The sequence below is a fragment of the Prunus mume genome, linkage group LG3, assembly GCF_029339155.1.
Source record: "Prunus mume cultivar Tortuosa linkage group LG3, ASM2933915v1, whole genome shotgun sequence".
Lineage (NCBI taxonomy): Eukaryota > Viridiplantae > Streptophyta > Magnoliopsida > Rosales > Rosaceae > Prunus > Prunus mume.
In genome coordinates this window covers 11,507,055-11,519,194 of record NC_142700.1, presented here as the reverse complement: position 1 = coordinate 11,519,194, position 12,140 = coordinate 11,507,055, and the positions used below count along the sequence as shown (strand labels likewise).

Sequence of the window (12,140 nt, the reverse complement as noted above, 5' to 3'; positions counted from 1 at the left end):
ATTATTTAGTATTTTATGTCATGGGGAAAAAATTTGAAAGATAGGGGTCCAAAGAGAAAAATTAATTATATTTTCATTTCATATTAAGTTTACCGGTGCATTCCCAACCCTAAGGAAAAAAAAATTATCAAACCTCAACTTGGCCTTGTGTAATTGGGTTAAGGAGTGAATTGAGCTTTTGATTTTGGTTTTCTTTCATCTTGATATTCTTTTGCTTTATCTTATTAAAAAAATAAATAAATCTTCTCTGTAGATGTATTATTTTTGTTGGGCTTTAGGGCCCTATTGTTAGGCCCAGGGCCTACTAGATTTCATGCCCCTTTGTATGGCGCGAGTTGATTGTAGTCAAATTCCTTCTACACCGCGGAGCACCAGATTACTACCCATCTCAAGCACAACCGGAACACAGCACCAACAGTACCAACCGTTACTTGACAGCGGTCACTAAAAAGAACCGCTGTTTTGTTCCCGAAGACAGACAGCGACAGAGTTTTAAGGTTTTTGAGAAACAAAAGCAACGAAGAAACCCAGTTGAGGTTGTTGAGCAAAGGCTGAGAAGAAGAAGAACAATGGCTAATGAGGAAAAAGATAGCGTGGAAGACTACTCGCCGCTAAAGGATTTCAGAGCGGAAATTGAAGTACAGGAAGGAGCTTTCTCTCTTTGCTTTTGGCTTTACCTCATGAGCTCCACTGCCTTCCCTGCCAGGCTCATTCAGGTTTGTCTTAAACTACCCATTTCCTCATTTCTTTTGTATTTCCTTTTACTTCTTTTGGGTATTAGGATGAATGCCCATTTCTCACTTTTGTGTTTTTGATGGTTGCTGATGGTTTCTTGGACTTTTATGATGATTGATTTTTGTTTGTTCATGTTTTCTTGTTGAGTTCTGTTTTGTTTTTGTTTTTCTATGGATATGGAAAATTTAACCCAAGTGCTTTGTTTTGAATGTTAGTTGAATCTTATGTGTTCTGTTATGTTTTTTTGGATCATTTTGTGAAATGATTGTTCATTGAGTGTCGGATGTGCAGGTGCAATCAGGTGCCATGGAAGGTGCTCCTTTTCTTGTTCTGAGTGAGAAGAAGAAAATGGTGCTCTTGCCATTGAGTATCTTACACAAGGAAGCTCCTGAAACTTGTGACTTGACTTCACTGTCAGAAGTTCCACATGTAGCTATGGAGACTGAGTTTCCTATGGAGAAATGGATTCATATTGGGTGTGAGGTATGACGTATTAGTTATTGAAAGATTTACTCATTTCGAACATTTTGTTTGGGGAGGGAGAGCATGGATTTTATTACATTGGTAAATACAAGAGCATAATGTGACTAAGAAGCTATCTATGTTAAGGAAAAGATAAAAAAATTACTCAGATTCTATTTAATGATAAAAGTATACCAAGGAAGAAGAAAAAAATATTTTTGTTTTGGTTTTTGTTTCTTACATATGAAAAGCAGTTTTGGTACCCCTTGTCATAGGTGAAATTAGTGTTTACCTTCTGTGTTTAATATATGAGATGCTCAGAGTTTATGGGTTCACTTTAGGTTTCGTCTGATTTTGTGCTGCTACACATTGATGGTGAAATTGCGGGAAAGAAAGCTATGTCATCTTTGTTCAACAAAGATTCCATTTCAAGTGGTTTGACGAAGATCACTTTGGTTTGTGGTGGTGGAGATGACAACAGTTTGCAGGGTTATGTCCACAATCATAAAGTTTTGCCTCTAACTTCATCTATTATGGAATACTATGCTAAGGTGTGTAGTAGTTGCAAACCTTGTGATTCCTTAAGGGATTCTTTTAATTCACATCTCAATTTACTCACTTTCCTATCCCATCCAGTCCCCTCTCCACCAAAGTAAATGTTTATTACAGAGAAATATATTTGTATTCCAGGACCCACCTCTACAATTATCCATTGATAATTCATCTGCATCGGAGATTGAAGAGGGCAGTGATGGTGTTTGGAGTATTGTTGGTGGCAAGGTCAGTTTGGGTGTCTATAATATCTCTTTCGTGGTCCTCATTACTACCACTCTATGCATGTGGGAAATCAAAATGGACTAACATACAGAGTTGCATTTCACTGTTCTCCAGCAGTATCATTTAAAGAATGCATATATATGATGGACATGAAGTCCCGAAAACGAGTTTAATAATTCTTATGACATAAACTGCTATATTTGTTGCTCTCAAAATTCCCATCAAAGTCGCCTTGTATTATTTCTGTAACATCATTGACTTTCCAAGTGCTGTAGCAGTAAAATCTCAGGGTTTTTAAAGATGCAACCTTATAATTCTTTGTTTGTCACTTATTTTAAAGGAATCATGCTCAGAGAAACCACTCAACTTCCAAAAGGAGTAAACTCACTTTTTTCCTTAACAATGTGGGAAATCAAAACGGACGAACATACAGAGTTGCATTTCACTGTTCTCCAGCAGTATCATTTAAAGAATGCATATATATGATGGACATGAAGTCCCGAAAACGAGTTTAATAATTCTTATGACATAAACTGCTATATTTGTTGCTCTCAAAATTCCCATCAAAGTCGCCTTGTATTATTTCTGTAACATCATTGACTTTCCAAGTGCTGTAGCAGTAAAATCTCAGGGTTTTTAAAGATGCAACCTTATAATTCTTTGTTTGTCACTTATTTTAAAGGAATCATGCTCAGAGAAACCACTCAACTTCCAAAAGGAGTAAACTCACTTTTTTCCTTAACAAACTTTTTGACAGAATTACATTGTGCTGTTTCATGTGAAGCCCTGGGAGTAACTAAGATTTTGTGGACAAGCTTTTAGAAACATCTGCAATATTTCCTATAAGAGAAACAATTTTTATTGTTATGCCAAGGCTAAACTTTCACATTTTGGGTGCACAATTGGAGATATTATTCCTTATATGAACTGAATTCATTGATACAAAGTTTGTCTACTATTACAATATATCAGCAGTGATGATGCTTTTTATAAAATTGATTTTGTTTTCTAGAAATCTCAATATGTACAATGTCAAGGATCCAAGTAGTTAGAATTACAACTTTGTTGATTCAAATTGTTATCGCTTCAATTGGATATGTTGATTATTTTTTTCAAAAGTTTTCTGACAGGCATAAACATTCTATAACAGTAATGGATGCTGTCTGCCTTATTAATATATCTCAAGTTATAATCCATGGCTACTGCAATGAGATATCACCTAATTGATATTGCCACTTTTATTTACCGTATCACAGGCCTCTTGTCGCAGGATTTTTTCACTGGATGTTGTACTGTTAGATGCCTTTTCCCATCCTATAAACAAGGAGTTGGAGGTTTGTATTTGGATTTTGTGCACTACATGCATTGTTAAATTTCATGTGCAACAGTGACTAAATATTAGCATGCACCGTTGACACATTGTTTCTATTACAGGTTATTGCTTCCCTCGTGTATGCTGACAATGGGGCACCTGTGGAGAAGACAAGTGACGGAGAAGCTCCTCTTTTGGCAAGCCAAGATGGGGTTGAATTTGCTTCTTGCGATAGACCAAGTAAAATGCTGCATGGGCATGCGTCTTTTAAGCTGAAGATATCTCAGGTTCTAAGTTAGAAAGAACATATCTTTTTGGCACCTTTTGTGAAGATATATGAGATACTTCCCTACACATTGGTACTTACAAGCATGATATTAAATAGGTTTATTTGATAAATCTCTTATGCTGACGAAATTGTGAAAATTGTTCCTCATCATCATGATGAACTCTAGTGCTTCAGGTTAGGGCCCATACACTAAGGGATCCCTTGATTTCGCTAAATTAAGGGATTGTTAGGCCCGCCATGCAATGTGGTCTAATGATCCGATCTGTCCATCTTTTAGGTTCCCCTTAGAAATCATCCCTGCAAAATTATCGATGTACTGTTCAATTAGCCATCATTCCAAGCTATTGTGTGTTCTCAATGTCACAGGTGTAAATTCTATTGTAGTGGGAGGAAGTCACTTGTTTGCATATGATATGGGTGTACATGTGTGCTCCTGCATCTGTGAGAACGATGGACACTGATGTCCCTCTCATTTAGCATCTTGTGATTGGTTTACTGTTGAAAATGTTCCATTTCTGAGGTGAATACACATAGATGTATTATTTTGATGAGTTTTAGTGCAAGATCTACTTATTTGCCAAATGTTTCTGTGTTCTGCTAGAAATTTTCAATGACTATCCTCTTTCTCATTTCAGCTTTCATCTAAGTGTGATAATCGGATGTTCCACATAATGTTTCACATGCCAAAACTGGAAACGTATCCTTTCCTCAAGGCATTCTCCCCTCCAATTCGTTGTATCTCAAGGAATCGTAGTACTCGGATATCCTCTAGATTGTGGAAAAGGCCAGCATCTGCCAATGATCAACTTAATTTATCTCAGTTATCAGGATTGGATGATGAAACGTTAGAACTTCATCACAGTTCTATTCATGAAGAAAAACTGAGTCCATCATCAAAGCGGTGTAGATTGGGACAAGATGACGAATGCAACTCTCATTCAAGAACTGCTAATCAGGTATTCATTCATTTTCTCTTATAATGATAAGTGAGTTTCACGATACAAAAATATTCCATGGGGTGCTTTTGTTTGAAATTCTTGTTCTGTTGGAAGTAATATAATGAACAATTAGATAATCCAGATACGCTAATGATCATAACCGAATTTGTCTTCTCCAGCATTTTCTGTCAAAAGTCTTCCTACATAAGGGACCCCATATGAGTAACTTCAAAATAAAAGGAGAGTTGAAAAACAGTGTAAACTCTTCTCAAAGTGTGATTCTTTTCAACCTCTGCTGGGAAGAAAGGGATATTTTTTAAAATTATTTCTGTTCGGTGAAAAAAAATAATTCTGATAATTTCCGAAGAATGTAACTTTTGAAATTTTATTAATATTCCTGATAAGGCTGAATGGTGAAAAAGAATAATTTACATTTTTGTTAATGTTTCCATTTGAGCACAAGGAAAGGTAAAAATATATTTATTTAATACATTATTTGTATAGAAGCATACATTGTCTTTCAAGATACGTAGTTACTACCTTTGAGCATAGAATTTGAAGATTATCATAGTAAGTAGGTTCATGGTATTTGTTTAATTTATTGTGCTGGAATGATCCTATTTTCAAAAGATATGCAACCTTTAGAATAAATTTTGTAACATCGATATATGGAAATGTGTACTTTTTTGTGAATATTGACAAGAGTCTAATTGAAATAAATTGAAAATTAGGTTAAAAATGTGGTGAGGAGATCCGACAGTCTTGAAGAATTAGATGTCTCCCAAACTGATTCAGAGAGCCCCGAAGCGAGAAACTCAGCTCTCAAGAGTACGTCAAGTAGTAGAAATCCAATGTCAGATGCAACCATTTTTAAATACTGCCTAGCAGGTTTAACTGAAAAGACTCTTCTGCTCAAGGAAATTTCCAGCACTGGTTCTAATGAAGAACTTTTGAGTTTTTCCCATCAGGTTTCCTTATATTCAGGATGTTCACACCACAGGTAATCACTAGTGTTTTTCTTAATATAAATATTACAGACTCTATTGGTCGAGTTAACAAATATATGATGATATTCTTTCTTGCATGATATTTGTCATTTCTGTTCATTATGACAGAAAAAAAAAGGATCCTCCTTCAACCCTTCTATTCCATTGGTTGCCAAACTTAGTTTTCTTTTCAGTTTCAGATTCCGACTAGACATTCCTGTAAAAACTGACTCATATCAAATCCAAAAGAATTGTAGGGAACAGCTATATTTTTCTATTCTTTTCATCCTTCCTTTGCTATGATTCTAATTTTGAGTAAGAATACAACAGATCCGTTGTTTTCATTTCAGGCTCAATATATTACTGATCATGTAATCACTAAACCCCGTTTCGTGTGTATACTTATGTCAATTCACCCAGAGAAGAAAAAATTTCTCAGTTTAAAAGAAAAAAAATAGGATTAGAGTTTGATTATGCTACTACCTAGTGATCCTTGATTTGTGCTTTAGATACCATATATTTCCTTATCCTCGTATGGTCAGAATCGTTTTTCTTTCTTATTTATTCCCTCAGGCACCAAATAGCAATGGCAAAGCGATTGATAGAGGAAGGAAATAAGGCTTGGAATTTGATCTCACAAAATAAACACCAGGTTCCATGGGAAAGTGTGGTTTTTGAAATTGAAGAGCAATTCATGAAGATTGCTTGTTGTAATTCTCGGGCTCTCACGCAACAGGTTCCCCTCTCTCTCTCTCTCTCTCTCTCTCTCTCAAGTATACTCTTGGTTGAGATATTTAAGATGTAGACATTTTGAATCTCCTATGATATCAAGTTGCATCTTATGCTCATGATGATGCTCCTAGAGCAGAATCAACCATTTATCAAGGATTGTTGTATGACAAGACAATTGAAATTGGTTGAGCAATCAACACTACACACGGTCAAGCTTTCAGATGAGTTGTATTTTTTCAATAAATTTTACCTTTGTGTTCAATCCATTAAGTTTGTGAAATTTTTCTTTAGAGAAGATTTTTAACAAGTATCATAAATAGCTATGTGGTTGCTTTAGTTTAGATTTGGAGAATCCACGGGTGTAACTAATGAGATTTAATTTTTTCTTGTTGTGAAGTTGATTACCTTATACCTTTATTTTCATCATATGTAGCCAAATCATTTTTTCATATCAAGCTTGTTGCTTTTACACTCTGGATAATATGTCATAATGAGAACTCTGTGGGAACTAGTTTTGAGGATGAAGTTGTCATGTTTGATTTAGCTTGCAAAAAGTGTTTATTCTTTTCTTTGGGAAATGTTTTCAGGACTTTGAGCTACTGAGGAGAATTGCCGGTTGCCAAGAATATCTGGCCCAAGAAAATTTTGAAAAGATGTGGTGTTGGTTATATCCTGTAGCTTTAATGTTATCAAAAGATTGGATAAATACAATGTGGAGTTCAACATCTCCCAAGTGGATAGAAGGATTCATTACGAAGGAAGAAGCTGAAACTTCACTTCAAGGTTCAAGGGGTTTACAGGAATCTGGTACATTTGTACTCCGGTTTCCTACTTCAAGGAGCTGGCCCCACCCAGATGCTGGTAGCTTAGTTGTGACTTATGTTAGCAGCAAGCACGCTATTCACAACAAGCTTATCTCCTTTGATCAAATGTTTAGGTGGGTAGTTCACTACTTTTGCCTTGCCTGAGAAACGGCAGTTTTAAATTTCATTTCTGTTGCGCTTTTCTCATATAGGGATTAATCAAATTGTTGGTCAAGACATCTTAACTGTAACTCAAACTTGTAGGGGTGTACTATGTATGGCCTATTAAACAGTAGGGAAATTGCAAAGATTATTAGAAAAATGTAGTCCCTGAGTTTTATGTTGATTGTGTTTTTCTTTCTTTTAGAGAAGTAATTGTTGAAATATTGAGTTCTCAGTCACACTGCATTAAATTTACCATATTAAGGGGAAAAAGGTCTCATGCATACAAAGATAAATTTGATTTACCACGGAGATAAGGTATGAAGGAACTGTGAAACTTTATTTAGGGAAGCAGTCAAAACTTGGGTGATGGGTATAATAAAATGGTTTCAGAGAGCAATTATTAGAGCCTTGATGTTTTGTTTACCATCTAGTTATCTGGGAAAATGAGTTAGCAATCCTGGTTTGAAATTACTGAAACTTTAGTTGCCTCCCTTGTCTTGCAGTTCTGCTGAGAGGGAAAAGAATGCGAAATCACTGCAAGATATGCTTCTTGCGGAACCCGAACTCTCTCGATTGGGAAGGCAAGAAATTTATATAACACTTATTTTTATTAAACTTCCATATACTGCATTAACTGGATATGAGTGATTTATAAATTTTTTGCTTAAAATTTTGCAGGATAATAAGAAGTCGCTGAGTGGGCTAGAGATGCATAACATACTATTCTGTTTTTGCAAGATCAATTTTTGCGGCTATCTATGTATTGTCTTTGAGCCTTTGATGTATAGATTAGTCTGTTATTATATCAGTATCTTATAAGTGGAAGTGCCCATTGTGTAAAAACATCAGCACATTTCAATTTCAACATTGAATTTTATTGCCAACATATGGCTGATAATGAGCTTGTGATACAAATTTTGCACGCAATTGTGAAATGTATGCCTTTGCTTCTATGTAGCAAACAACCCCCTCATTTTCATTAGAACACGAATTTCTCATAACCTCTCTTTTTTTTCCCTCCACTCTGCAACATCAGGGGTCTCATTTTCTCCATTATGATGTGTTTAGGGCGTTTTCTAGCATTATGAGACCCGTCATCTATCATGTAAGTAATGCAATAAGCAGCTTAGCCGAGAGTGCGATTGATCAACTGTGGATCCTCAAGCTGAAACTCGCCTTTATTAACAATCAAGCAGAATCACAACTCGGATGGAGTTATCAACTGAATATCTTAGAAATCTGTAGGAATCTTCGACCTCAGCCTGCTGCAAAATAATGGTACCATAAAACAATATTGGCATTGACGAGGGATCTTGGATCCAAAGAATAATTCGAGAGACATCATTTGTCTAGACATGTAAGAAACATCCTTCATAAGAAGTTCATCAATAGTCAAATATTCAAGTGCAGGACAGTTTGTAAAAACTTTTCCATTAAGCTCTTACCAGGACAATGAACTCTAACATCGAGGGATTTGAGATTTGGGAAAGAAGCAGGAGGAGCATAAGTTTCAAAAACCTGAGTGTTTTGCACCTAAAAACGCTTCTATGAAACAAAACAAGTAGTCTCCTTCAAAATAGTATAGCCGCCCGGCTATAAAAAATCATATAGCCGCACGGCTATACTATGATGTTTATTCAAGCTATATAGCCGCATGGCTATACCACTAGTCGGCTCCAGGCGCTAGGCGACCAACCCAAAATAGTAAAGCCGCGCGGCTGTACCCGGGATTTTTTTTGCAAAAAAAGAGTATAGCCGATCGGCTGTACTGGGGTCCTCTTTAATAGTATAGCCGCGCGGCTATACTTTGATTTATATTTGTTTTTCCCCGATTTTGCATCCATCCAAAGAATAATTCGACAGACATCATGTCTGGACATATAAGAAATATCATTCATAAGAAGTCCATCCAGAGTCGAATATTCAAGTGCGGGACAGTTTTTTTTAATGTAAAAAACACAGGTCCAGCAAAAGATAAAATTTGGAAGCATGGTATTCCAATCTTATTTAATTTCACATCCTTCCTTTTGTGGAAATAAATAAATTAAATGGCAATCCACCGTCAATGCCCAATTTTTGGTCTTTCTAATATCGGTCCAAATCTTTGACGTATATTTCAAGGATCCTTCCCTTCTCGTTGGACCCGGTTTTCACCTGATCATGTAATATATCAGATGGCCAGTCTATCAAGCTCAATTTGGGTCCCAGGTGTTGGACTTTGAATGAAACTTATGGCCATTAGCTTCTAAATCTGCAGAAAGGAAGTTGTCTAGTCTTTTAAGTGTGGGTAGGCGTAGGCCACACCGTTAACATGCTCGTTCTTATCATGTAATGTTTTCTTTGGGTTGAATGCAATACCATTTTCTCTCAAAAAAAATTAAATGTGACTGATTACTTTTTTTTTTTTTTTTCTACACTAGGGTTGTATTTTCTTCTTACGTTTTTATTTGCCAAACGAAAGAAGACTTTTATAAACAAATATAAATATTTACATCGACAACAAAAACATTAAGTAGGCGTTTGTTCATGATTTAGTTTATTCTCCTTGGCATAATTATCTGCGTAATTATCTACAATTGTATCTTTATCTAAGAGAAATATATAACAAATCAATGATTTAGTTTATTCTCCTTGGCATAATTATCTGCAACAAAATACACCCGGTATATATGCTCATTTATCTCAATCTGCCTTACATGTCAAGTCCTGATTAGTCCACAAAATAATTACCCAAATAATTCGGAACCTGAACTTGGGTTACAAGAACTTCAACCACTATAAATACACCCCAAATAATTAGTTGCTCCCTCACTTGCAGCCTTTGGTTTTTCTCTTACTGCGCATCATTAATTAGAAACCCTAGTTAAGAAATAAGTATGGGTGGCTATCAAGTTCCAGTTGGGTACAGGTTCACGCCTTCAGAAGAAGAACTACTTCTTCACTACCTTCTCCCCAGAGTGAATGGAAACGACTATCCTAAAGGTGTTGTTCCTGACTGCGATCTTTACGGTACAAAGGAACCGTGGGAGATATGGAGAGATTTCCACCACTCATCACCAGATGATCAAGAAGACATCTACGTCTTCACCACACTCAAGAAGAAGACTCCAAATGGCTCGCGGTTTTGCAGAACAGTTGGCGCCGCCGGTACCGGAGTTTGGAAAGGAGAAGACTCCGGCAAGAAAATACGTGCTTGTGGGAATGATATTGGCATCAGAAAGCGATTTCGGTACATGAACCCTGGTTCGCCCCACGATGACCGTTGGATCATGCTTGAGTTCCAGCTTCATGAATCTCTCGTGCAAGTGCCAAACAAAGAGACAATTGTTCTTTGTCTTGTTAGAAAGAAAGAAACATCGGGCAAAAGCAAATTAGAAGAACGACAAAATCATGAAGTTGACATGGCTTCCCGTGGAGAAATCCAGGCCCAGCATGTGCATGATGATCAGCAGCAACATATTGACGCAAGTACTTATGATCAACTTAGGTTTTTGGATGATTACCTTATGAACGATGTCGGGGGTGAACAAAACACCATGGTTAATCCAACTTTGCTTGCACAGTACGATCAGCAGGACATGATTGGCACAAGTACTGAAGATCAACTTAGGGTTTTCGAGGATTTCCTTATGAACGATGTCGAGGGTGAAGAGGATACCGTGGTTAATCCAGCTTTGCTTGCACAGTACGGTCAGCAGGGCACAAGTATTGAAGATCAACTTAGGCTTTTCGAGGATTACCTTATGAGCGATATCGAGGGTTAATCCAATTTTGCTTGCACAGTAGGAGCAAAATTAATTCCTCTTTTTGTAATTTCTCTGTTCTTAATACAACACTATAAGTGTAGCTTGCTTAGTGCATTTGTTTATCTGCAGGCTTAGTAAAAAAGGTTCCAAATTTAATATACAGAAGGATTTATTGGAGTACTTTCGTGTAATAACTATTTATATGGCGAAGAATTTCATAAGTTGTATATATATATGAACAAAATAATAAAAGATATACACTACTTAAAGACATGGATATTCAATATTGCTTTATTTAAGACAAAGTTGCGCAAGGAAGTGAAAATATTGTGAAGTTAATAGTAGGAGAAAACCACAAGAGCGTTTCAAACAAGAGTTAGCTAGCGTTGTTAGGTCTTTTACGATTTCAACCCTGTGAAGTATAAGATTTGAGCTACCAAAATAAAGTGCAGAAATCTAGACGTATAAAACGTAACATGGAATATCATGGAAGTGGTACAGATGATTATGTCATCTCTCAATTGAAGCACCTTTTCACCAGTTTCTGCTTGTAATGAACCTAGGTTAAATAAGCCAAACCCTATAAAAATATAAAAATATAAATTTGTGTTGGTCATACATATGTGCCACGTATATATTGTTTACTAATCCACATGTATTATAATGTCGGATGGATCAGATTTACGCTTTTAAGGTATGGAATTAATAATGATGTTTTAAGCTGAAAAATGGAGTAATCAGTAATAGATAATTAAATAATAGGTAAATTATTAGTCGAAGGTAAATAAGTAGGTACATTATCAAATAACTGTAGGTGCGCTATCAAAGGGTTAGGTATGTATTCTCTATATTGTTAATAATTCTCCTATAAATGCATTAATGTGTATGAATTGAGATTGTAGGTGCGGCAATAGAAAACTGGAACCGTATTAAATGTCTAGAAAACATGGGTTTGATGGCATGGTTTGTAAATTAATCGTAAAAGATGGCTAACTGTTGGCATGATTTTTTTTTATCGACAGTTTAGAGCATTATCCATTACTATTAGGCCATTATTTGAGTATCTATTGTCCCATTTTGAGTTTTTACTTTTTCAGAATTATTACCCGTATAAAGAATTTAACATTTTCACATTTAATACTTGTATTGTACAGCCTTTGGCACATAGCGACACATCGCTATGCTAGTTGGGCTC

At 36.0% G+C, this 12,140-nt stretch overlaps 2 protein-coding genes across 2 annotated transcripts; both read left to right on the top strand.

Moving 5' to 3' along the window:
* Positions 1-436: 436 nt before the first annotated feature.
* Positions 437-8,119, top strand: LOC103325950 (SH2 domain-containing protein B-like). Its single transcript, XM_016792958.2, has 12 exons — positions 437-716; positions 1,027-1,218; positions 1,539-1,748; positions 1,888-1,977; positions 3,231-3,308; positions 3,409-3,573; positions 4,211-4,531; positions 5,245-5,513; positions 6,073-6,235; positions 6,819-7,168; positions 7,703-7,780; positions 7,878-8,119. Exons 1-12 carry the CDS (start codon positions 570-572, stop codon positions 7,894-7,896), a joined length of 2,082 nt encoding a protein of 693 aa, XP_016648444.2. The 5' UTR covers positions 437-569; the 3' UTR covers positions 7,897-8,119.
* Positions 8,120-10,030: 1,911 nt separating this feature from the next.
* Positions 10,031-11,084, top strand: LOC103344049 (NAC domain-containing protein JA2L-like). Its single transcript, XM_089049226.1, has one exon. It carries the CDS (start codon positions 10,076-10,078, stop codon positions 10,961-10,963), a length of 888 nt encoding a protein of 295 aa, XP_088905352.1. The 5' UTR covers positions 10,031-10,075; the 3' UTR covers positions 10,964-11,084.
* Positions 11,085-12,140: the final 1,056 nt, after the last annotated feature.

Excerpts from the sequence above, each read along its gene's own strand:
- LOC103325950 (XM_016792958.2), top strand. The coding sequence starts at position 570 with ATGGCTAATGAGGAAAAAGATAGCGTGGAAGACTACTCGCCGCTAAAG. Across the intron at positions 1,978-3,230 it reads GGAGTATTGTTGGTGGCAAG|GCCTCTTGTCGCAGGATTTT; the intron begins GTCAGTTTGGGT and ends ACCGTATCACAG. Across the intron at positions 7,169-7,702 it reads TCCTTTGATCAAATGTTTAG|TTCTGCTGAGAGGGAAAAGA; the intron begins GTGGGTAGTTCA and ends CTTGTCTTGCAG.
- LOC103344049 (XM_089049226.1), top strand. The coding sequence starts at position 10,076 with ATGGGTGGCTATCAAGTTCCAGTTGGGTACAGGTTCACGCCTTCAGAA.